Below are 27520 nucleotides of genomic sequence, written 5' to 3'. Positions count from 1 at the left end.
CAGAAATCGATAACTCCAACCCAAACGAAACGCTCATACTTAGTAACACAGAATCCCTTTTGCTCTCCGAGTGCAATGGATGGACTTACCAATCTTTGCTATGCTAGCGGACAGAATCCAGACGCCGATCACGAACGGTGTTTCGACGCGGGAAAAGTCCACCTGCGATACGGGATACCGCTCGACGACGTGTTCGCCCCCGTGCTCGCCGCCCTCGCCCTCGCCGACCCGGCCATGCCCGAGCGCCGTATCCTCCGCCTCGTGGCCAGCGCCGCCGTCCGCGGACGGTGCGGTCGATGCGATGATGGCCGCCGCCTCAGCAGAACGTTTTAATTGACTCGCACTCGTTAGCGATCCGCTGCTGGCATCGAACGCCAGATCCAGGGGCGATAATTGACCGACCGGCTGCAGGTGGAGAGGAAGAAGAACAAGAAGGATACAGATAAAAACGGTGTGCGATGCGCAAACGGAAACTGCAGTCATTAACGCGAAAAATGAGAACTTTTGTTTTTCGCTTCCCGAAATATTCTGATTACATGGTCCAGGTGAGGAATTTGCGATCATTATCTAGCTGTACCCTTAAACACGGTTAGTATACAAACAATGAAGTTATGCATGAGGTATACAGGTATCCTGATAGTCTGTTGGGTAGACGCACTGGCACCTACAGTACCGACCGGGATTAACTTTCAACTTCCAAAGCCGGTATTTGAAGTTCATTGTACCGAGGCTATGAAATTCATGTACCGAAATAAGCCACAGAATACTTTCAATCTTTCTTAGAGGGGAACTCCCGTAAGTCGCTCCACCGAAAAGAAGATGAAGAGAAGCTTATCTAATTCCTCTCTTGCTTCGTTATCAATATCTAAAAACAAATCGTCTATTAGAGATGCTTATCCAACAATTGACACCTTGGCAAAGTTGAAAATCTGAGGCCAAATACCCAATAAAATTCGCATCAATCTATTATTTATCTTGTGCACTAATTTAACAGCAATTAATTATCTCTGACAAACAATTCCTTCTATCGTCGTTCTCTATTTCCTTAACAAAAATTGCTCGTTCGTGCGATTTTTGATTATCAGCAGTCATTTCCTAATATCACTTTCACATTAAACCTTGGGAAAATTCCCAAAATGATAACTGTTTCAAAAGCCGTGGGCCCCTCCTATCTCCTACATGTGACTCCGCATCTAGCCCCAAATACTACTCAAAACCTCATCGATCAACACCACCACGCAACCGAGCATCGGGCAAATCGTTCCTGTCGCCTGGCAAAGCGCATTATCAGATATGCATTCATCATCGTACTCTGGGGTGTTGGGTGGTAGTCCAGCTATCGTTCGAAATATGGACCATTGACGCGTCTGTCCATCACGCGTTCTGCACGAGACGGAAACAGCAATCCTCTATCTCTTATTGGCGCAAACAGCTCTTTATCTATCTTTCTGCCCTGGCTGGATTGCTAAGCACACACAAAAACAAGCCGAATGTAAACAGCACGGGGAGAGAGATTGCCATCTAGCTGTTCGGTTTTGGGTGGACCATGGTATTTGGATTAGGGTTTCCAGTAGGAAATACAACGCACAACGCAAAGCTATTATCGGTTTGCGGAAGAAATCGTTTCAATTAGTCAACTCCAATTCCCGGCACTCGTTGTCGGCATGATGAGAGTGCATTAAACGCGAGACAAGTCACGGCAGACAAGCCTTAAAATTGCATAATCGTGCTATAAATGGCGTCAATGGCGTTTCAGGCTATGACGCTAGCAACAGTTTCAACCTGTCCGTACCAGATATCTCGACGACGTCGACGAGCCTGGCATAACGGGAGAACACTACCATCTTCGTGTCGTCAAACTACTGGCGTGAAGAAGCTTTGCAGACATGTACGTCAGTGCTGATAACCGGCGCTGCTGCCGCTGCTGTACGCTTGGAAGATAGAATCTGACAACGTCCAAAAATGATAATGATAGTCGCACTTGCACAAGAACATCTTTTAGGTCAACATTAACTTAAAATCCAGGCCAAGGATTCTCGAAACAAGTCTACTGGACGCTTTGATGTGTACCGTGTGAAGAAGATTGTACGAGGGACTGAAAAATGTCTCTGTTGAAACCACTTTTCAACAAGCAAACAATCGTCTTGTATCGTTAACTATATTGATCTACTTCCCGGTGCCTCCTGCGACATCTCTCATACCCCTCCTAACAGCGACTGGACCAGCAAACGTTATATGTTACATTTCACGCATCTTCATTAGCGCTTGGACGGCTGGGAGAAAGAAAAAAACACTTACCACCTTTTCGCCGCTGGCCGGTGCGCTTAGGTTTGGCCTAGCTAGAACGAAGGCATTGTGGGACAGCAAAGCACTGCAGAACACTACGTATATACACAGTCGGCTAAGCCGCGGCGGCTGTTGCACCTCCCGCCAGCCACCCTGGCCGGCCTGGCGTAGCTTTAATAACACTTGACCCGAACACCACATCACGATGGTAGCCAGCAGGCACGACAACGTCGACGACGACGACGATGGTAGGCCACCACTTCCTTTCGAGTCCGTGAGTTCCTTTGCGGGTGCTGGTACCGTCACCAAGCGGCTATTAGCACCACCGCCACCGTAGCAAGTGTCGTTGTGCCACGACCCTTCCTCGGTGGGCGTCGTCAACAGCGTCCTCTGCTCTTGCAAACAGTCGTCGTTGTTGGTTGGTGGCCTGCAGGCACGGCGCGATAAATTAACCTCCTGCTTCAACGTCACAGCCATCGTCGCCCTTTTCCCGCTGTACGGTGTCGAGCTGTCAACAGTGGTAGGTGTGGGGGCACACGGGCACACCCCCTAGTGCAAGATCCTGTAACCAAGAACCAAGAACTTCCGCCTCACGGCCACCTCACACGCAGCACAATCGTCCTCGCTCGTGACACAGTGAGGACATGTGCAGGAATGGAACACTGGGCCGCATGCACAATCCGTTTGCCGGCTATGGTTGTGCAGTCCACACACACACACACACACACACGTACGCTTATTCACAAACACGCACACGCACACACTTGGAAAAGGAGCGCCGGAAGTGTTTAGCTCAGATGAACCAATAATCCTTAAACGGTTTCTCAAGGGGTTTCTTCTTGGGATCCTTTCGCTTTATGACGACGGGCAGATGCTCCTGAACCAATGGCAGCTAATTCTGATCGGTTGGACGAGTTAGAAAGATACTGAAAAAAACAAAAATATGAAAAACCATTAGAATCATCTTTGAAAGAAATAAATCGACTTATTAGGACATTGTTTTTTAAATGTTTTCTACAGAACTTCGATAAAATGATTATTGTTTCAGGACAATGGACAAAAGGATTGTTTTCCACAAATTACACAACTAATGAACCAATTCCAATTAATTTTCCATTACAACACCAGCTCAGCCTTCACGATGCACTCTCCCACTCTCAGTATCTGCTGGTGATGCAGCACTGCGCCATCGTTATCCGTATGACCTAATTGGAAATGGAGCGGCATTAGTTATCTCAACGTGAGACAAAACAGTTTCACGATACCGACCACAATGTTGCCCCGTGTACCGGACAGCACCTTAAGCTTCCCCGCGGCACCAGCGCTCAGTACCGGCATCAACTACTGCGGCTCAGCAAGCAAGATGGCTGTTTACTTAGTGCTGCTCCAGAGCAAACCAGCGGCCCGCTTGCGCTAAGCCGCCCGGGTCTGCGGAACGCAAACAACACGTGCCACACACGACATCGGAGGAGCGATCTCAACGTGGCGCATATCTCAACGTGCGGCTGCTGCAGCTCGATGCAATACTGGCCGTCATATGCACTACGGCCGCGGCGCTGCCACTGACGGATGGACGTCCGATAGTCCGGGCCTGTAAAATCTATTTTTTTACTTCCCCTGTATTGTTTCGCTCAATAAATCAGTGGGCGACGTAATTCGCTAGGAAATTGTGCTTCCATCAGCTCGTGCGTTCCATTTTGCTGCCTAGGGACGGTGGGGTTACTCTTTCCTTTGTGGCGCTCTGGGGTTTGTTTTTTCTCCACCGTTTGGTTGTTCAAACGACCTGGGCAGCACGCAGGCAGCAAGAGGAATAGTAGAGAGTGAGGACGAATAAAATATCCCAGACAAACGGACGACAATAAACGACTTCATTGTATTACAATAGACAACCCATCTGTCACTCCCTGCCCTGACGCGGGGGTTGGGGATGGCGAACCCTGTGGACATATCACTCCGCCGTACTGGCGCGCGCGCGCGTTCACTTGGGGAGGTTGGCCCGCAAAGGGGTTTTGCTGTTGTTGTTTGCAAAGACTCACGCGTTGGTGGAAAGTGGCATTCGTTAGTCTATTTTTTGTCCCTTCTCTCTTTTTCTTTCTCTCTCTCTCTCTCTCTCGCTCCCTCTCTAGGTGCATTTGAAGAATGCATCCCATCGTTTCCGGGGCAGCCGCGCTAGGTTAGGTATGATAATTTTTCAATTTATTTCCACCGCAGCCAGCTTTCGCGGCCAGCTCCCGCAGTGGCAGTGTCGCCAGTAGGCGTAGTAAGGTGAGGTATGTGAGACAAAAGCCGCCATCGCTCCATAGAAGCGGGTGCAAAAATGCAATTCAATTTGCAATTGCATTAAGATCATATCGGGCCGACAAACTGTGATGAGTCGTGCCGCGGTGAGCAATGCTGCTGGGCCTTTGCAAAGCGGGGTCTTATTTGTCTGGAATAGTTGCGTATAGAAGCGTACTTACATCATTACTGTACTATAAATAATTCAATAATCCTACCGTAGAATTGCATTCGGTATTTGGAGAAAAGCTTCCTAGCTTTGATTCGGAAAAACTTTGATAATTCCTAAAGCTTTAAGAACTTTTAAAGCTGTGTTGAAGCGCCCTACTAGATCCAAAAATTATAGAAGGCTTTTAGAAAAGCCTGAAAGTATCGATTCCTCAGTATCGAATAGTAGAGCAAAGAACGCCAATTCTTTGAACTTCCGAACATGCCAATACGGACGACATGTTGAGGCACCAAAGCATGAATAGAAAGAAATCAGCCCATGCTGATGATACTTTTGGTGTATAAATAATCTAAAAAAGGGTTAACACAACCATCTTGATAATCCTTTCATCGCTCTTAAACACCTTTCGCAAAACCTGGTATCAGATTCGCATCACATTCCAACGATTCCCTGCTATCTTGTGCGTCTGTAGCATTCGGTTATTTATAAATCCCGGCCTCCCCACGGGCGCAATACATCATCCCCAAAGACGGCCGTCTGACGGCACAGAGAAACCGATTAGAATCTGTCTGATTGATTCACCACAACAAGCTGCTGAACGGCCCGAAACAGGTGTGTTACCGTTCGATGAGGACAGTTCGTTCGTTTCTGTTAGTTTTCCCACACATCGTCCGCCTTTCCAGCGATCGAAAACGCCGTCGATTGTCCAAACTGTGTTCCAAACCTATTAGCAAGTGCTGCGGGATGTCAAAAGCAAGAATCCGGTAACCGGTGGTGGGATTTTACATTGTAGTGCCCGTCACGAATCACGAATACAACAAACGAATTAGCGAATGTGTGCGATAACATACATTTCAAACACCATGGCGCTGCTGTGTTAATGGGTGAGATAAATCGATTGTTTAAAGTCCGCGCCCCGCGGAGCTCCGCGGGCGTGCGCGGTTCGCTTAAGTGTAATTTTCCGTAATAATACGTAATGGGGCCCGTAATCAGCTTCAGTAGTGATTATCATCAAACATCTCCAATCAAAACACTTACCACCCGTGTCAAGGTGGATTAAGATTGATTTATAAATATACTTTTTCTACTCACACTCGGACCCTATGAGCTGTAAGCGTTACATTAAAGGGTGTAATACTGTTGATTAATAAAGGCGAATAACAACGCCTTAATTAGAAGCCCAACACCAACAACACACTGAAAGTTAAACACTGCCGTTTGAGAAGACTTCTACGAGGCCCTTATCGCACTGCTCCCAACTATCCCGATAGGCACCGCAGCACTGGTACCGTGTTAGCAAACACATGAGTTTGAGCCCCGCTGGAGTGGCAACTGTGCAAACTATTTAGCCAGCCAACGTCTTGAACCCATCGCGGGTGGGTGTGTGAAGATGCGCGAATTGCAATTATGCATACACGCGGTCACGGTCACGCTGCAAACCGTTGCGAATAGTTCCACGTCCGGTGGGTCACAAGTGCAAATTCCGAAATGGAACTGACCGGGGGCGCCAATCGGGGTGACTGGGAGTTGAAACCTGTTTTCGGGCTGGATGCTTGCAGGACCAGCCTCCCTCTACCGTCAGCTTACTATGCCGGTCACGTGCTGATAAGTTTCTCTTGCTCCCTCTGCACTGCACCAACCACTGCCTGGCTCTCGTCAGGAATTCAATCCGCCAACCGTCAAGATCAAGGTCAGCGCCACGGCGTCCTCTTTACTCCTCCTCCTCCGTGTTGTTGTAGGGCTCACAATCTCAAGTGTGATGTCCACACTTCACTGGACGCACTGGGCACAATCGACAAGGTTTCAGCATCAAAGCTATTTGCACACCCCTCGAACATAATCGATCGTTTGCGATCGCTTGTGGAAGCGAAGAGAGCTAGCTAATACTATCAAACGACACATTTCCTCTGTACGATGACAGCAATTTTAGTTTTGCTACAATGTATCTGTTTAAAAAAACGAGCCCATCAAACGCAGCGTAATCGAACCTACACAGAAATAGAATGCAATAGAGGGGCAAAGCTGCACTGATACACATGCGGCAGTTCTGAGGCGTGTTGGCTTGATAAGAATCAACTCCCCGCCGCGCGTTCGTGTTTTTTTTTATTTCCCTCCTCCCGCGTCAGCATCGTATCACGAGGCGCGAGGAAGCGACACGCCCGGAAGTTGATAACGGCTGTGAGAGAGTGCTTTTTCGAATCCGACCAACCATTTTCGCGTCCCGCGTTGATGCCGGCAAATAGATTGCGAAGGGGTGAAACATGAAAGTGAACTCCGCAACCTTACAGGGAGGGAAACTAATATGAAAAGTTCGCTCCAACGTTGAGAAAATAACTCGTCAGGGTATGAGAGAGGGCGCGGAATAAAAATTCCAGCCCAACAAATGTGACTTTGTCATCACCCATAAACGGTTATTCTGTTAATTCAGCCTGGCGGTTTCTCCGGCGTGGCACCATGACGCAATTCGGGGCTGTGTAAAAGGACGGCAGAAAGCCCATCGACGTTAATCGACACAACAAACCGGCAGCTCGTCACTAGAGACCGGAGAGTGGCGCCAAATTGACTTGAATTCGTTTACATTCCAATGACTCCGTTACTGCGAGTGTTTATGGGGACGCGAAGCGGTTTGACGTCTGCTTCAATGGTGGCGTAAGCACAGCAAATACATAAAAAAAACCCCCCCAGTGGGGATTGGATCGATTGGAAGCCAGTAGGCAGGAACAAATGCATTGCGACAGCGAAAAACAATTTTGACATCGGTACAACTAGCTATCGGAATGAAAAGCAATAAAAGCGATTAGCGTCCAGTACAGACACACCACGTCGTTGTCTGCACTTTCAACAATTCAATACTTTTAATGCTTCTATACAGAGTAAGGTTTTCTCTTTGCAGATTGCAAGCTCCTGCGTGACATGAAAGAAAAACAATCGATAGCGAGCGTGTGCATTTGCTGCAAATGAGGTTAGTCACTGGCATGTTGCAGACATTTGTAATTTGGCACGATTTTAGTCTCCTTATCTTGATTCATCGCGTGCTACTTTCATTATGCAAAATAGAATACGTACGAGCCATAACCATATCTTTAATGTTATTCAAAGAATAACATCCTTTCAGATGAAACTTCTTCGCCGAACAGTCAATGTCTACAGACTTCTGAACTTTATAATGCAAAACGTGATGCTATAAGATAACTTGTCTTTCAAAACTGTTAAGCATATGAGCACCAAAAACCCCTACGCTACTCTCATCCTTTGACGTGCTGGATGATACTGATACTCTTCACATGGCGGACAAAACCATCGTCATTGTGAGACAGACTATCTTGGTCCTCATTCTCAGCCCCCAATGCTGCTGCTGCTGTCGAATGTACACCGACTGAAGGACGTAAAAGACAACGATAATTTGATCCAGCTGCCACTGGTATCAGCTGGCCCGGGTCGACCAATTTCCAGATTACTCTCACTAACGCTGACGGTCCGGATTGCACCGGATAGCTTGAATTGGTACAGCCTGGGGTGTCCTGTGGAGCAATCGTGACGCAGAAGTAATCTTTAGCGATGAAAGAAAATCCGATAATCAACTCATACAAAGGAATAGGCCGCGTAAGTTGTGTTACCAAAGATGAAGAGTTACCTATCCCATGTTAAGTTCAAAATTATGGACAATGGGGAAATGAATGCTCATTAAATATAATCCGAAATTGAGTTTATTTTTCCTCCTTAGATATTAACCTTAAATTAGTGTCCCAACCTTGGACCTCAACCGTTGCAGTTCATCTCCTACAATGTTCATCCTGCTATAGCGTTTAGTTCACGGTCACAAAAACTAACCTCCCTGATCACCAAGGGCCCCAAAGTTGCAGTCACCGAAGGTTCGGCCCATTCTAGCGCTGCACTATCCACAAAGCCCTCACACACATACAAAGCCCCTAGGGAAGGAATGTGCCCAGCGAACCAGTTTCCCCAAGCTCCAGTTTTAACCACGAAAACCACATTGCGTGTCGGCACGTGATACCCGGCCCGGCGGTGCGGCGTAAATGTTTTTAATATATCATCCTGCACCAATTCCGCTCGAAGCAGCAAAACGAGGTGTTGCCTGCAGCTCGCAAGATATACTGTAACAGTAACAGTAATTGATTTCAAACTTACGGGATTCCGAAAGTTCTGTAAAGCTTTGTAAATTGCCTATCGAAGAAATGTTGAGAGTTGACATCAATTGTAAACTAGCAAGAGTAACTCGTCGAAGAATGACTTTAATTAAAGTTCCTTTTCACACACTTACACACATACATAGAGCTGAATCGCAGAATTCAATCTGTTCACGTGTGCCGAATCTAAATCATCATGCAGCTCCTCCAAACTCCAAACTCAGAAGAAAGCACAGAAATGTCAAGAACTTTTGCAACCAGAGCAAAGGGCTGGCAAAGTTTTCCTTCGCCAAAGTTATGCACAATGCCAGCAGCGGCGCTTTTTAGTGGCTTCTCACTAAATTGCCGTGATTCAGTTGCCGACCTACATTGCTTCATACTGGAGGGTCCGCTCAATAAACTCCACCTCCGTTGGTGGCGATGGAGGTGGTGCGGATAAATGGAAAATTAAGTAGCTTCTACATACACACACGTGAAACGACAAACGAACCAATCTCGAAGCCCATTTTCGAAGAGAGGCAGAAGGTTAGAGCCGTAAGTTGCACCCCGTAGTGTGCGACAGTAGAGTAGCAAATTATGAGACGCCAACCATGAGAAGTGCATCGGAGACTGGCGGTTTGCGACAATCGAGACACACCCTTGGCGTAGTTGCGGCTTTTTTTCCTGGTCTGAATTGTTCCTATGCTCGCAAGCAATCAGCTGTTGTTCCCAACGCACCTGCAGTGTCGGGTCAGTGCCAGGCTGCGGTTCCGTACATTGTGGCATATCTCGTGCAAAGACCCTATTAGCTGGCCGCGTTGGCACCTCACCACACCCTCTTTGAGTCAGGAAATTTAACACTACCGCTATCACACCACGACAACACATCACGTGGAACGCCTCGAAAGGTAGTAGAAAACAAAAATATATAGACATAACAAAAAAAAACTCAACTTTCCATTACTTCCCTTTCGGTCATACCCATCCACCCCCCAATGGGTGACCTTTAAGGCACTGACACTGAAAACAGGCTGTTCGTTCCAGGGTCATTGGAAGGGGCGCACTCTTGGGGAGGGGACAGGGAAGCAGTTTGGAGCAGTTTGACGTCGGCTTATGCTGTGGCGCAACGACCAGACGGGCTGTATCCACCCTTTTTTTATCACACTTACAGCACACCCCAAAAGAGACTGGAATCTGGTGGTCTAAACTCCAAAACAAAACAACAACGACAAAAACACTGAAGGGTAGTTTGTTCCCCTTAGGTAAGGGCACCTCGCTGCACGTTACCATTCCTGACTGAGGGTGCCGAGGTAAAGGCGATATCTCTCCCCCTCCGAAAGGAGTGTCACATTTCAGTTGGCGCCCGACTTTACTCATCTTTCGACGAGGTGCGCAAAATTTGCTAATAGTCTGTGCGTTTATGGTTTGTTACTTCTTTTTCGTTTTCAAACACGAACGATGATGAGCTGTTACGGTGGACACAGCGCACAAAGCTTCCCGAGCCGTGTGTTTGAAACCGAACTGTGGAAAGTTTGCTCATTAAAGCGAACTTACTTGTGCTTGTGGGGCCTGTTGACAGATAATCTTAGACCGTTACTGTGAGTGACGAACAGGTTTGTTATGATGTCATCCGCTTTTGGGAGGTGGCTGCATCGTTTAACAGGATGTGAAACTTTAATGTACACTAACAATTACAATACAATGAGTGAAATTGTGGAGCTTTTTGATACGATTTTAAAAACAAATTTGACGAACAATCTTCAGTCGAAGGAAAGGTTTTGAAGCTGGATGCTCAAGTAGATTTATTTACAAAATAATTTGATTGATGAGCTAAGGTTACCTCAATGGAAATATAGGAAAACATGGTATAGGCTTTGTTATAAATAAATTTGTTTTTCAAAAACTTATTATTCAAAAAATCTATCAGTTTAATACTTCAATTTCTTGTGCCTTTTGACCTTTTTCTGCTTAAAAACCTTATTATTGAGTTACAACAGCTTCTGATCTGGGACGACCGATGGTCTAATGGTAGCCGCGCAGGCTGCTAAAATGTCGCACATGTTTTGATTCCCATCTAGACCGAATACTGTCCAAAAGATCCAAGAACCAATCGTGATTCGTGAATAAGCCATTTCAAGCGGTATGTTATTATAAGCGTGGTTGAGAAGCAAGCAAAAAGTCCATGTCTCTTTGTGATAATGAAAATGCGTCCGTCTGTTATGGTAAGTGGTAACTATCAATTCCCTCCAAAAAAGAACCCCACCGCAAGATATATTGCAAAACGTACGCGACTGTAAAATTAAACTTCTCTGGCATCTGTGTTGCAAGTAAATATTCTTTGAGCCGAGAGCCGAACGATCAATGGTGTAATGCAGGTATGTCAAACTGGCGGCCCGCGGGCCGCATGCGGCCCTCGTCAATGCTGAATGCGGCCCGCGAGAAAATTTTGAGAATTGCTAAAAGCACTGCAAACCAAAAAACTGTTATTACTATTTGTCTAATTGTATAAAATTTTCCAGAGAAGAACAATCATTTTGATGGTATATTTTTCGAATCTAACATGAATGTAACCATAACATCTCATAAACTTATGCTGCACAATCGTACAGAACAATTGAAACCCTTAAGAAAAATTGATTTGAATGCAAACTCATTATGTTTCGATGAAATTCTGAATATTAGCACAATGTTGTGTACACTCGATTGCACATTCTATGGAAAAATATGGAAAAATAGATTTGCGTCAACCTTCTACAAACGAAAAAAAATGAAATACTTTCATACACACACTTGGAATCTTCGCAACAACTAGTGCTGGATTGTCAGAATCGTCATTTTTGATCTTAGCTATTCTGACTCCTGATCCGTCCAAATCAAACCAACAGTTCCGTTCGGTGCCGACCGAAGCTTATAGAGCCGTTTAATGCCATTCGGAACCATTGGAGTCATCGGTTGTCGCACGGAGCGGCTAATCTGCAGTGAGAAATGGATCTGGTCGGTCCTACCGAATTTGACCATGCCCCAATTACCCGAATTTGACCAATTATGCCCCCGAGTGCCGAGTTAAGGATTCATTGGGCTCCGAAATTCTTTTTCGAACGAATTTGCACGGCTCCGACCTTAGAATGTTACATTTTTGATGTTCGATTGAAGCCACTTCTGTTTTATTCATAATCTTGGAATTATGTGTACCCCACATTCTACAAAACGAATTAATGTACTTTCCAACCTCCCCAAAAATCAAAACCAAAATGATATGATTACGCTTAAGCCATGAGTATTTAGATTAAGGATTAAAATAATCGAAATGCCGAAGTCCTGCGATGTATAGCTTATTTCCATAGATTAGCTCACACAGTCCACTACCTCAATTCGCGAATCATCTCCCTTCAAGTGTCAAAAAACGAATCTTTGTCAGATAAAATTATCGTAATTTAAAAAAAAATATTTGTAAAATACGGGTTCTTGGAACTTGGAAATAAGCAAAAATTATGTTTAAACACGTTTTATTACAATTTTTCTCTTGATCTGTCAAAAATTGCAGGCAATATATTTGTTATTCATCCAGCGATGGATAGCTTGGATGGCTTGAAAATGATTCGCCTCGCGAAAAAGATACCTTAGTGAAAAAGTGTAGTTGGACGATATTTTCTAACAGAACTACCGTGTTAGAACGCGACTAATGAAAAATGTCGTATTTTAATAATAAGGATAAAAAATGCATGTGACTTTAAAAGTACATTAAACTATTTTTCGAAATAAAAAAGTGCACAATGAAAAATAACACAGCAAATTTGTAAATAGGAAACTATTCCAGATTTGAAGCGAGGAGTACAAAAGTCAATTTGTTTAACAATAATGATTTTAAACAGTATTTTATATAAATATTGAGGTATAGTTTTTATTCTCACATTTGCGGCCCGCGAATCACTGAAAATCTGTACTTGCGGCCCTCTGATGAAATGAGTTTGACACAGCTGGTGTAATGTACACAGTACATCGATCTTGTGCTGGTCTTAACACACACACACAAACAAGGGAAAACTTTCCCAATTCTTCAGTCATTCTCCCGCTCTCTACCATCTCGCCCAAATCGATACGTTTTCAAAGAGTATAATTAATCTGCGTCGAAAAACGGTTGGAAACGGCCGTGGTATATGGTTTTAGCAGTAAAATCATACATATGGCGGAACAGCGTACTTGAAGAACAAGTTCGAAATACAAACCCCCATTATTTCCCTTCGCGCGCCCGCGTCGAACTTCAGTCTCCGCTTTGGCGCAAAAAGGGCCGATTTGGGATTATTTTTAGCAGAAACAGATCTGTGCCATAAAACTCACAGCGAAGGTCAGCTGGCTAGACCAGCGTGTGTATGAGTGTGTCTACCGGTGCTGATTCGATTTGCTGGCCCACAAAATTGCCTGCGCCAATAGGTGATGCCTGCTCCAAATACATTTTAAAGGAAAATCAACCCAAACGCAACACACAAAAAACCCCCAACGACAAACCACCGTTGTCCATCCCGCGCGCGCTCTCACACACACACACAATGGCTTAAAGCGGTTTGTTTTCCAAATGAAATTTTCACATCCATCCACAAACTACCAGCTCCGCCTGGTGGTGTGTGTCCTTGCCCTCTCTGGTGCTTGCCTATGCTAAACACGTCCAAGCGTACCAGTTGTTGTACATTGGCTGTTTTTGGCCAGCGATCAAGAAACCGCCCAAGCCGACCACAAACTGCACGTACGTATTGATCTGAAGCGATAAATGAAACGGCAAAGGAAACGTCACACAACACACACTGGCATGCATTGCGGGTTCCTCTCTTCGGCTGCTCTTTTCGCATATGCTTTTGCAACGTCGCCTCATTGAGCGATCGCCCCCCCCCCCCCCCCCCCCCCCCCCCCCCCAGAGGGTGTTAGTTTTAGAACCGTTTGCATCGTCGGCGGCGACGACGTCGAGCGGTCTGACGAGAAAGCGGGCTATTAGTATTACCGATCTAGAAGTAAACATAGCGTACCAGCAAGCGTGATGATTACTCGAGCTGCTGAGGCTTGCGAAGCCGTGTGTGCAGCATCGAAAAGAAACCGACGTAAGTGAATTTTTAGGTTAACGCCACTCCCCAGATGCTCTAGAACGGCACATTGATTCCAATTAAAACTGCTCAGTCAATTGATTTTTTGGCCCGCACAGTTGAAGATGTGATCGACAGAATAAACAAAAAATACCGAAAACATATCCGTGCACAACAATCACAAGAAATCGGATCACCCCATTGCAGAGACGATATTTTCGTCTTCCCACACAGTTGGACCATTTCTCCTGCGACACAAGACACCATCACTTTAGCGATTTTCTACCGCCGAGTTTACTTCGGTACGATTTGCTCAACTCGTCATCCACCATTTCCATCGCCTCCTTCTATCCTGGTGCATATTAAGTGCGCTGAACACTTCACAATCCCATCCAAACCGACAGGGAGCGCTCAATCTTATGAATTCATCGTCTACAGGCAGCTGCGACGGTGGCAGTTGCACATTTCGAACCTTTTGCCTCTCATTAATTATTAAAGCATTTCTGCGACGGTAAACGACGGATGCATGTGCGCTCGTGTGCTCAAGATGGGTACTCTTTTTGTGCTGAATTGCAAATCCCTGTAGACGGTAAACAGAGCCGCAACACAGACCGTTGGAATAAGCGATAAGCATACAGGCGTAAAGGAAGATGATCAGATCAGACAGTGTCGTCGATCAATCGTCGATCGTGACCTGTCGGGCGATAAAAAGTTCCTCTCTATCATAAGTTATCATTAAACGAGGGTTTTTTTCGAACCATTCCAACACAACTGAAGCAAGCGAACAAATGCCAAGAGACGGCATGACGTAACACAAATCAATAAAAGCCACTATTAGCAATCGATAGCAGAGGCGCTCGTATGGTTTAATGGTAAGCACGCGTGTTTCTCTTAAAAAATCCCGGGCGCGGTTCAAATCCCATCTTATACACACACTGGCTTTTATCGTCTCTCCATTACCTCCACTCTTATACTTGTGGTGGATAGGGTTCAAACAAATTGACGGAAATGTGTGTTCTCTTCACTAATAATATTGGGTCGTTTACAACAAAAGGAAAAAGAAGAAAATTCATCAATCAAACATAAAAAAACACCCCAGACGGCGGCAAATTGCACAGAGAAGAGGGGGATAGTATGGTTGGTGCTGGGTGTAATTTTTTGTGTATATCAAGCCAAAACCAATTATTTGATAAGAATGTGACCATCACGACCCATAACAAATAACATTCGCTTTTTTTTCGTACTACAAGTGACGCAAGACGTCAGCAAGTTAAACATTTGAACCCCCCCCCCCCCCCCCCCCCCCCCCAACCAGTATGCAAAACCGCTTGCGAGCATTTCTTGATAACCATTTTCCTGATTAGTAGTAGTAGTAGTGTAGGTCACACCGATGGCGCAAAACATAGATGCTTGCGTAAAAAAATAACAGTCTCATTTGTGCAAATCAATCGAAAATCGAAAACCGAAAGAGACAGTGTATTGCTTGTGTTTTAGTGTGAAACGCATCTCTTTCCCTCATTCACAAAGCAAACAAACTGGCGTTTCACAATCTTCGGTTCACTTTCTTCCAAAAAAGGACCTTGACATTTGCCATGCTTAGCATTAGCGCACTGATATATAGGTACGAAAGGGAACGAACGATGCGAACCGAAACGTATGCAAAAACCAGATGGTCAAACTGATATTTACACACGACAAACTGGCTGCATAGCAAAAACATATCGACACACACACACATGCACACAAAAACATATCGACACACACATATGCATATAAAATGTAAATTTTTGCTTGCAATATTTTAAACAAATTGTTAAAAATTCATTAATAAAATGGTTCTATTGTCTCTGTGTGCGTGTGGATCGTGAAACAAACGGTGGCTCAAAGGCGAATGATCTCGATCGTTTGTAAATGAAAATGTAAATAAAATTGCCAACATTCCAGCGTTGGCTCGTGCGCTTTCACACGGACGCACACACACACACGCGCGTAATTGCCATACTTTTGCGCTGTTTTCTAGTTAAAAGAAAAATAGTGCAAAGCGCATAAAACATAAACTACCGATACCGATACCGTTTTTTTTTATCACAGTCCAGTAATCACATAGAACAGTGTGAGTGCGAGAGAGAGAAAGAGAGAGAAAGAGAGAGAGAGAGAGAGAGAGAGAGAGAGAGAGAGAGAGAGAGAGAGAGCACATAGAAAATAGATAAAGCAGAGGTAGGCAATAACAGCCGGCACACGGTTCAAAAAGCCGGTGATACCTGTACCTCTCCCCGCCTTTCCTGCTATTTCTCTTTCGCTCGTCCATTGCGCGTTGCCTCCTCTTCCTTTTCCCACCTTTTGCCCACGGTCAATCTCGTTCGTGCCATCATAAAAAAACACAACCACTGTTCCATTCATTCCACCGGAACGAACGAACGGAGCCAAATTTGGGCCACAGCACCCGGTGTTTGAACCATCAGTGCGGCGTTTTGTGCGCTTTTAAGCTTTCGAGGCTGGAACACAACATCACAACAAAAAGTGTATCTACGTTTTTTTAACACGTAATAAAATGTGATGAAAGTGCCATACAATGTTTTAAAAACAATTAAATTAAATATCGAAAATTGCTTGATGCAGCGAACCTTCTACATAAAAAGAAACACGTGGGTTTTTCAATATGCTTCTCGCACACACTGTATGTCAAGAGCACCGGAAATCACACACATTGTCGAGCTCTCTCTCTCTCTCTCTCTGTCACACACATTGTTGGCAGACGATATTGTGATCTTTTTCCTGCTGCCAGCCAGCCGCACCATCATGCGGGTCCAAACCAAAAGGGACCAAAATCAATGCCAAAAAATAAAAAAATGAGGCGCACAGGTAAGGGATACAAGAGACAAAATGTACGGGGAAGTGGACGCTATAGGAATAAGAATTTCAAACCAAATTTCCATAACGATTCAACCACAGACGCAGCGCCGCAATACCACCGACACATTAGTTGCTTGGATTTTGGCGCGGTTGTTGTTCTCGTAATCGTTAAGACGAAATTATTGCCCCGAGACAGACAGCAGGAGCAGCAGCAAAAAACAAACGGTGGGAAGGAATTTCGGAATTACCCACGAAAGGCCGTGGATGACTGTATTCTGTGAAATCTTCGTTTCTTTTTTTGTTGATGGTATATCTTGTGTGGGGCGTTGATATTGGCAGCAAAATCCGCCCCAAACCCCCTGAATGATCATGTGAAACTTACGCGGCGCGGCGCATGTGTCTAGTTACGCGGAATAGACAATTTGTTTAGAGCGATCGATGTTCGTTTTTGGAAGTGAAACAAGCAAAACAACAAACTACCACATACACACACATATATATACACACATAGACACAGCCGGCAGACGGTGGATTCTCGTCGTCCGTTTCTTTTCGTTTTTTTTTTCACTTCTCACTGCTCATTCACCGTAACGCTGTGGCGGCACCAGACACATCCTCTCTCTCTCGCGTATGATTGCCTTCATTCATTCCCCCCGTGTGCATCCGGGGTGTTCCGGGTCACTGTGAACGGAACTTGTGCCGATATATCCGGGCACAAACCTTCTTCATTCATTCAAGCATACAACAAACACACTCACACACAGGTTTTGTTCATTCTCACCGTTCAAAAATGCTGCACTGTTGTTGCACAGTGACAACACAGACACACCAAACACACGCGCTTTTGATCGGACTAGTGCCATGTGCACCATCTGGCGGTGTGCAGCCAGCCTTCCCGGAAAACGCGCGATCTGCAGCCGTGCGACCGAAACAAAGGACTAAACGGAAAGACGCCCGAAGAGACACCGCCAAGCGCGCCTCGGAACAGTCAGCAAGCAGACACCGCACTGCCACCTCAGCCTCAAAAGCAGGCGATTGCCGTTCTGTGCTGTGTGCGATGCGCCACGACGGACTTGGCTGTGTTATTGTTTCTCAGCGCTCATCTCATCGCGCTGCTCGAGCGAGCGAGCGAACGAACGAGCGCGTTCTCACCTTTCGGACAGTGCTCTCCTGCTCACACCAATGCAGTGTGTTGAGGGGACCGATCGCTCTCGCTTGCTTAGGCTGCGCTCTGGTGCGTGTAAAACATGAGCGCAACACAACGCAAGCACAAAATTACCAAATCTAATATTTCAAATCATGTGTTGCAAATAAATCAGCATATTTCTTCATTAATCAAGCAATATGTATTTTTCCCTTTATTTCACGCGAAATTTATTGCTCTCTACAAACTAAATTGCGATTGAACGCATTTGCACCTCAGGCAGTGCTGTGGGAAAGAGGTTCCTGCCGATACCACTGCCTTAGCTTTACGCTCTTGCACGATACGCAGCAGTATTGGTACAGCTGTGCAGTCGAAACGGGAGAGCGTACCATTTCGCTCTCATCTATTTCTATTTAAAAAACATTCAAGCGTGGTTAATGTGCATGTAGTTAGTGTTTAGGAAACATGTGTACCATTTTTTAAAACAACTTTGATTTAGTATTGCCTAGGCGCTAGGTAGAAGAAAGTGTGAGCGCGTAAAAACAGCTAGAATATATTTACAGCTCTTTATTTGGCACTATTTTATTTAACGTTAATATATCTTTGCGTAGCTGGGAAAATATTATTGCAACCAACGTGTTATTTTTTTTATTTTTTTTTTATCGCAGCTTATTAACGCATGATTGAGCTTTTTCTTATTGGTTAATAGTTTTGAAATTGTGTTTATTGCTTATGCAGAGTTTTTAGGAGCCTTATTTACTTAAAAAGTAGATTTTTAATGATACTAATTACTTTGGCCCGGTTACAAGGTTATGCAAGATAATTTCGGGGTTATTCAATAACTTTTGAATTCGTATTTTTTTTTTTCAAAAGACAAAGTAAATTCCAGGTGACTTTAAACGCCAATGGACACATTAAGATACTGATACTGATCCTGAAATTTTACTGAACTCATACTGGTGGTAGAACGGATTTCAATCCCATATGGGTATTGTAAATAGTCAGGAACCTACACTGACCCTGGAACTGATCCTAACCCATTACCAGTGCTTTAACTGTTTCTGACACCACAGCGGTCGTGGAATTAATCCAGATCGCATACCGAACTTACACTAAACTTATACCGGTCCTTTTTTATCGGTACAGTCGTTTACTCGGGCGACTTAACAACATGCCCGTCCTGGGTTCAAGCCTCGCATGGACCTTTGCCCTAAGCAAGGATTGACTGAAAGAATGTAAATTTCTGGAGTAACTATTTTTTAGAGATGTTGCCGCTACATTTTCATACATCTGGATTTACAGTGGCGGTCACCTAAAGCAGGGCACCTACAGTATAACTTTGAGGCTTCCTGGACAATTCCTTGGACCACTGTTTGGAAAAATTTGTGGAAAACGGCCTTTATTAAAATTTCAGTATAGAGAAGTGACTTGAACGTTTTCAATCCAAAGTGTGCAACATTCTTAACAAAAGGATGTCAAATTTTACACCAAAACGGATCAAAACAGTTCAAATATAACAAAACTTCCATTTAAGTTGTAAAATCAAACCCAGTAGTTAGTTCACCCAATAATACCGGGTAGCTCTGTTTTGCCAGTATCTGGATTCTCTCATATTTCAAAAACATCCTACACTCAAAAGGTAAACAAAATCTTACTTACTTACTTATCCGGCACTACAACCGCTTTGCGGTCTTGGCCTGCCTCAGGAGTGTCCGAAACCGCTCACGGTCTCGCGCCTTCGTCTGCCAGTCCGTTATCCCGGCCTTAATGGCGGACGCCTCCACGCCATCTTGCCACCTCAATTTGGGCCTACCAAATTTAAACAAAATCTATAAATCTAAATTTACTGCTATGATCTGGCATATCCGGTGTCTTTCTAATGACATGACAGGTCAATAGCGTACACAGCATAGAGCTCATCAGCGAATGGATTTTACTTCCTTGCAAATGGGGCTCTGAATCTCGTACAGTCCCCAGAGATGTATGCGCCATGGTTACGCAAATAGTTCCAAATGCTGAACTCAACTAGAACGTAGAATTAATTAATTAATTCACATAAATGAAGCAGATCTGATAACGAAGCATATCAAACAACATGTAAAACCTCCAGCATTGACCCTCAACGCACCAGTAAACCTTCCGAACGGACAAACATGCTGAGGTAAACATAACCATAATCAGTCCAGTCAACCGGTTTTTTTTTTACTTATTTTTTTGCTTCTTCCACACTGCAAACGCGTAGACAAACGCTAAGGCCAAAACCCTCCCTCGGTGGTATATGAAAAGGGCCGCTTCGGTGCTCCGGTCGGGCGCCAAGGTTACGATCCGAAGAGCCATGGCCGGAGCTGCTTGGCGCCTGTCAAAGGACGCGTCCAAAGGACCAAATCGAATAAATTTTCCTAATCTTGCGAAGCGCACTGATGGAAACGAACACACGATTGTACTGATAGCACGAGCAATGTGCGTTTTGCACTCCGCCCGAAGCTACTCCAGTGAAGTGTGTCCGTACGTGTATGTGGATGTGTGTGTGTGTGTGTGTGTATGTGTCTATTGTCTTTCATCACCCTGCTACCACACACATTAAGCCACAGTCCACAGTCGCTCCACATCCATTGTGCGATATGGGAGCTTCGCCGTTCGTCGCTTGCTTGGGCTGCGCTGTAGGTCAAAGAAAATCGATACGTACAACAACTCCCGGGCGCTTCTTTCCCCTTCTCGTTTTCCTTTTTCAAATTCCACTCCAAACTCGTTAGTAGTTTGAGTGTGTATGCGAAAGAACGAACACAAAATGGATTAATTTATCAAAAGATTATACACGGCCCTTTTGCTCGGGAGCGTGAAGGAGGAGCTTTGTCGGAATGGAGAGTGGTACCAAACAAAAAAAGGGATTAAAAAAGAGAAACAATGCGCTTGGAAGACGTAAAATATGCTATATTCCCTATTTACGCCGGGTTAACCCAACGCCAACCTCTAGCAAACAAGCTTTGTCAAGCTGCTTAAGCATGATGCTGCTGTTGGGCGACCGAGCATGTACTACACTGAGACTTGCTTACAGCATCATGTAACGCAGGGTTACATAAACACCATTGCATATCCGACCACTTTTTCTGCCACCAATGCGTGCGACGTAACCATTTTTTCCCCTGAATTTAAATCACTGCCATACAGCAAAAAAAACATGATTCCAATTGCACTAATAAAAAGAACAAACTGATCCTTCCCGCAAAACGGCAGCAGAGTCCTTTCACACACACAAAAACCCCCGACCGAAGCAACAAAAAAAAACAGCTTCCAAGTTGGCAGGTTGTCAACGCGACGACTGTCCCCGGCGGCGGCTGCGGCCCCGGGTAGGAGACTCCAAGGACAAGGACCTTTTTGGCGTGTGTGGGTCGTCCCGCCCGTCCGAGCGCGCGCGCCCCTCTGTGTGTGATTGTGCGGGGATGGAAATTTGAAGGTTAAAAATTACATAACCTTCACAACAAATGCCGCACAGCAGCAACAACAGCAAGCGCGACAGCCCAAGCGTTCGTGTGTGTGTGTATGTGGTACGCAGGGCGAAGGAGCCGCCAGGTGGCTCTTGGCAGTACACGCACCCGAAGGCGCATGCTGCGGCGGGATGCATTGCCAATGTGTGCTGTGTGGTTATGCGTTCTGCGCGATAGTTCCCTTTGCTTTTCCCTTCCCTGTACCTGTACCAGACGCCCGACCAGACGTGTTTTGGGAATTTTCTGTCGCTCTAAACCACCGCCGTTCGTTGTTGTATGGCTGGGAAATGGAAAGGCATTGGAGAAAACACTGCACAGCTTCATCGTGTTGGCTATTTGTTTGGTTTTTTTTACCGATTTTGGCTACACTAAATCACTGTAAAAATAAATACAAACACACACAAATAAACACTTTCATCCGGAGAAAGTATAAAGTACAAACAACAAGCACACGCGAGAGAGAGAGAGAGCCACAGCCTATTGATTGTGTTTATCGAGCACCGCTTAGATAATGCATGGCCCACTGCGATGCAAAACGATAACACTGCGCACATACACACACACACCTGCCATTTCTGCGGGCTTTTTGGGAAACGTCAAACCTTGAACGAGGCCCCCCTCGAAGGGAAATTGGAAAAAGAACAAAAATCACACAAAAATCACAAAAAAAGAGAATTGAACAAAACCATATTCTGCTGTAAACATCACACACCAGCAGCACACACACACACACACACACTTAGAGCACAATCGTTCTATTGGGACAACAAACGAAAGAAAAAAAAACAAACACACAACACTTTATAACAACGACACCGAACCACTCACACACCAGCACACTGTTGCTGTTGCTGCTGCTACGAGCTTGGGAGCCAATTTCTCCGTTTTCATTTTGTTCTGATTTTCCAATGCCTGAACCCAAGGGGCACGACATTTCGATTGCACTTGCCGATGGAGTGGCCACCAGCTCACTCTCAGCCCTTGCCCTTGCACCCTCCAGAGGGAGTGGGGGGTGGTATGCACACACTTATGTAACGTGACTAAAATTTTCTTTCCCCACAGGCACACAGACACGACAGCACAATGCACGCTTTCCTCCGTTTTCGCTGCGTTCACAGCAGAGGTGGAAAATGGAGCGAGAGAGAGAGAGAGAGAGATAGAGACAGAGAGGGAGGTGGAAAACTTACCCTTTTTGAGCGAGGAAAACAGCCTGTTTTTTTTCTCTATTGCACCGCAAAATTTGTCACAAAACGCACGGATAGCATCGCAGTAGCTGCTTCACATGAGTGTGACCCCGAGTGCTGTCCCTTTGGGCTGGAAGGGAGACCGTAATACACGCTGTTCGAGAACGGAAAACTAGCGCTCACGTTGTCTTTGTGGCCATTTTTGTGTTGATGCTCTGCCTGTTGTCACTCTCACCGCCTGCCTTCAACGCTGCCGAGGGGTGGCGCTTTCAATTTGCGTTGTAAACATCGGCTACTATTTTGCGATCCGAATGCCTGGCGCAATAAATCGATAGTTTTTGTTCACACAAACACACACAAACACACACACGCACACTCTCTTGTCGTGCAGCGCGCTACGGGAGATTGGCGGTGGGAAGCGTTGTTCAGTGGTGTTGCACCGCCTGCTTCGTCCGAAATTGGACAAACGTTGTGCAAACAGCAGTGAAGCAAAAGCTGTCTGTAATAAACTCCCAATAAACGATCAAAACACACAGTGTCACTCAGTGATGGTGGCAACGGGCAGCCAGCCCCAGTATCGACCGCCGATAGGGTACGGCACTGCTGGCCACTCCAGCCGGTCGTCTGCTGCTGGCGTGCGCTTTCCGACGAAGTTGGGCACCGACACGACCGACGACACAGTTGACGGTTCTCGCAGGGACACCGTGGATGCTGCTGCTGCTGCTACTTCTGCTGCTGTTACCGCACCGTACTGGTAGTAGCTGACCGGGAACGACGACGGTTGACGTGGCCGCCATTGCTTAGCTCACCGACTGGAATGAGCCGGATGACGTTTTGTCGCCCAACGCCGACCACCCGACCGCGGCACACGCAGAGCGAGACCACCAGCACCGACTCGCTGTTTCCCGACTCGCTAGCCGAAGCAGGGGGAATAGATTTTTCCTTCCATTTTCCACCAAGCCACCACGACCCACCACCAACTACTGTTTGGTAGAATGTTTTCTGCTAAACGGAGCGACGAAGCGCTATGGAAAAGTGCGCGAGCGAGCGAGAACAGCTCTCCCAAGCGCTAGACGCGCCGTCCCGGTTGTGCGCAATGGGGCCAATATTCTTGGATGGGAAATCGTCGGTGTTTTTCCTCTGCCAGCAATAGCAAACAGCCAGCAGACGGCAGGCAACAAACCTCCGTTTTGACAGCTGACACGCTCTCTCACTCTCACGCTCTTTCATTCGTTCTCTCTCTCTCTCTCTCACGGTGCCATTGTATCTTTGGGGGAGATTTTCTCACTCAGTTCCGCTCCGGATTTTTCCCTCTGCTGCAGCAGTGTGTTTCCCTCAATGCGTGTTTTGGTGTTGGTGAGCGTGTATTTGCTTCTGGTTTGTTTTCGTTGGTGTATCGTTTTTTTTTTCCTTTGATGATCGTGATTTTCCCCCAAACAGGTGACCAAAATTGTTGTTTTTAGAGTATTGATTTAGGACTTTGTTGTTGTTTTTTAGGTTCCAAATTCCCGCAAAAAATGAAAACAACAGCCTGCTAAACGCAACGATTTGGCCCGACCTTGCACCACTACTACTACTCTACTGTCAAAGGGATGGTTCTACGCGCAATAATCCCCCTCGCTTCTGAAAACAGCTGATCCGTTGTTTGATGGCAAATGCGCAGAATCGAGTTCCGTTGCCGCTAGTTCCTGAGATAGGTAAGATAGCAGCTCTCCTTAGCATAATTAGCGTGACATCTGAGCGTTGGAGCAGTTGTTCTACCCACACTTGTTCTTGCCAGGCTTTCGCGCACCCCGAAAGTGATCATGCGAGCTTCAACGTTGAACCGTAGCCATCAGCAGGAAAAGCAAATACTCGACGCTCTTTCTTCTTCAGCGTAACTCATCCGTGACAGCTTGTGTCTATAACACTGAAAGACAAATTGGCAATGTCTTCGGCGACACGAGGACATCAATCATCTTCCGTACAAATCGCTGATAAAGTCGATCGCGTGCATCTACGGCGACTCAGTCATTCCGATGTTTGTTTGGGATGCTTGTTTGTGTTCTCTGACGTATTCGGGCTACGATAACGGGTAATTTTGAAGAACCCGCACCGCTCCGCAATTAAAAACTGCCAATCGAAAGGGCCCCGCAATCGGCGGGTCTACGGCCAAAAACTGCAATAACTCGGTGCGGTGCGGTTCGTCTACTTATAGACGGGCGGAGCTAATTGCTGCCAATGTGTTGTAGGTAGGTGCCCGGCATGCAATTGAAACGATCCGACCTATGTCGATTATGATTGATGTGTAATGTCGTGCGCGTATTGCTCTATTTTGGGGTGTTTTGATTGCTCCAAAAGTACCTCCCCATCCGAAGCAATCAGCGGGAAGTAACCTTCAAAGCACGGAACGTCATAACGAGCGTTGCATACTTGGATGGCACTGTGCTACAAACAGCCATACCCGCAGAATTGTAACATTCTTGTCCAGCAGCTTACTCCGGGCATCTGCATGTCGCGTGGCTGACATCAAGATTTATAGCTCCGCGCGAGCTAGCCAGACGTGAGCGGTAGAGGATTCACTTCTTGCCATGATTATCCGGCCATGCAGGCTGCAATCGGCACAGCTAGTGCAAAGATTGACCTACCGGGATGACGGGAGAATGAAGGTAACATCTCAAACCCCTCCCAGGTGTTATCAGTCGCCATCGTCAATCCAGGACAGCCACGAGGGGCTGATGATCAGTCCAGCGGTTCCTAAGCCGCTTAGCCCAAGGCGACAGCAGACAACGCGAGGCCCTTGGCAAACAACCGACCGAGTGAGCTAGCACAAGCACAAGCCACAGTTGGCAAATTAGTTTTCAGTCTTATCAGACCCGAGAGACACCTACCATAAAGGTACAACCCCGATGTGTACAGCCCTCCTCCTTCGCCCATTTATCTAGGTCTCGCGTGCACTTACAGGGGGGGGGATAGGTTGGTGTAGTACTATTACGACATGAAAGCTGGGGGTGAAAATACACAAAATTGACACTGATCCACATGCGCACGACGAACAAGTACAAGTGGCCATTCGGAGTGGGTGATACAACAACATTGCTAACACTGTGGACATACGGGACGGGAGGATCTCGTGACATCCGGAGGGTTACGATGGTTGTCATCTTGGTCCACATACAATTCAAAAAACCAGGTCGTAATGGACACGTTTTGTGGACACTTTAGATTGTCTTTTTTTTCGTGTGCAGATTCTGAAGTAGCGTGTGATGCAATCTTGTGCACTTGACGAGTCTTTTATCAATATCCCTGTCTTTAAGTTAACGCGTAGTACATTTCAAGACACTAAGTAGTACTGATCATTTGAAATATGTATCTCAATTTATGGAAATAAATTTCTCCATTTCACTTCACGCACTACGCGGTACTTACCAAAAGCCTTAGTTTCTGGTCCGTTTCAGCTTCTACTGGAGCCTACAAATGATCACAAATGATCCCACTTAGTAGCTTCGCACTACTGCTCCTTCGGCACACCTGTTTCGAGCAACCTCGACCGGGACGACGGAACCGTTCCGCAGAACGATGAGTGCACGACTGAGCGTGGCCAGCTTAGACGGGTACCATTACCTTCGGACGGCCAAGAACGCAAAGACTTAATCAAACAGCAAACCAACCAAACCCACCCTACCCTGTCCACTTCCCCGTGTCCGATCTTGGTGACACGGTCGCGGTAGTCTCATAATGGGGGTGAGCAGGCTCGTGCCCACCCGAAGGTAGCTTCATATTTTGTATTATCACTTTAATTAAGTAGCCAGTTGTCATTGACACACACCACTACCACCGTTCGTACCTTGATGGACTGCGTGGATATCCTGAGCGGACTGTGTGTGTGTATGTGTGTATGGGGGAGGGGGGGGAGAGTGAAATGAAACACCCAATTGGATGCAGCTGTTAACATGTGTGACTTGTGTGCGGAGCGAAGCGAAGGAGGTAGTAGCAACCGTGTTATCAGACGACGATGACCAAATTGTAGGTGTGATAAAAGGTTATCGTTCAACACGAGATGAGACGAGATAGGCAAATTAAAAACGGGAATGTAGATCGGAACTCGAGCGGATCCGGGGGTGTTTTATGAGGGGGCCACCCAGCAGCCGCTCTTGAGCTACCGAAATTTTATATAATAATTGTACGCTATCTGAAGTACGTCATATTCACCAGTATGATGTTTGACGTCTTTCAACTGTTGAGATCGAGAACGACGACCATTTGCTTAAATATGTTCTTTCCTTTATACAATGCATGGCGATGGGTTGCGATGTTATAAAAAAACACAGCATAATCCCAAATTCAATCTAAAAAATCCATTAAAAAGTAGGAAATAGGAATATGGATTAGTCGTTAATCTTAAAAATCCTGTTAGATTTTTGTGTTGTGTGTGATTATTTTCATAATCTGAAGCACAAGATATTTTTAATACGGAAACAAACATATCTATAGGATCTGAAAAACTCACTGAAAAAACAGCTCTAACTGCTTATTTTAAACTAACGCTTTTTTCAAACTGCAAGAACTCAACTCTGCTCTATAACTTTTTTCTAATCTGCTAGAGTCCGCTAGGAGCGCTGTAGTCACTAAAGTGAATCCCGTAAGTTCAAAAATCGTATTTCTACGAGCTCCAAAACGTTGAATTTCATCCTGCTAATGTTGTATTTAAGCCAACATTAATTAATAAAGCGAAATTTGGAACAAATTAAGATCAAATCTAGAAAAAATTCTACCCACTCCATTGTTACAGCAATTGTTTATTTCTATTGCAAAAAAAGGAACTAAACGAACGCGTAAATTAAAGCCAATTACATTGCTGTAATGTTCTACTACACTTAAACATTATTTCCATGCTTCCTTGGTGCTTTCTGGGGGGTTTTGGATTGTCTACGTTCGGATCAA

The 27520-nt window shown here is 45.6% G+C and overlaps 1 protein-coding gene across 16 annotated transcripts in view; it reads right to left on the bottom strand.

Annotated features, from left to right (window-relative positions):
• LOC121597761 (sodium/hydrogen exchanger 3) overlaps nt 1–26186 on the bottom strand; it is a 58100-nt gene extending 31914 nt beyond the window's left edge. For 4 of the 16 annotated variants that reach the window (XM_041923855.1, XM_041923844.1, XM_041923846.1 and 1 more), the window contains exons 1-3: nt 17566–17863; nt 2299–3212; nt 90–405 (exon numbers count right to left, since the gene is read on the bottom strand). In XM_041923855.1, coding sequence (XP_041779789.1) covers nt 90–405; nt 2299–2763 — 781 coding nt within the window. In that variant the 5' untranslated portion in view covers nt 2764–3212; nt 17566–17863. The other 12 variants (XM_041923848.1, XM_041923849.1, XM_041923850.1 and 9 more) reach the window with 9 other exon arrangements.
• Nucleotides 26187–27520: the final 1334 nt, after the last annotated feature.

This window comes from Anopheles merus, chromosome 3R (assembly GCF_017562075.2).
Source record: "Anopheles merus strain MAF chromosome 3R, AmerM5.1, whole genome shotgun sequence".
Taxonomy (NCBI): Eukaryota; Metazoa; Arthropoda; class Insecta; order Diptera; family Culicidae; genus Anopheles; species Anopheles merus.
Note: the sequence above shows the minus strand (reverse complement) of the source record. Positions and strands in the feature narration are given on the sequence as shown.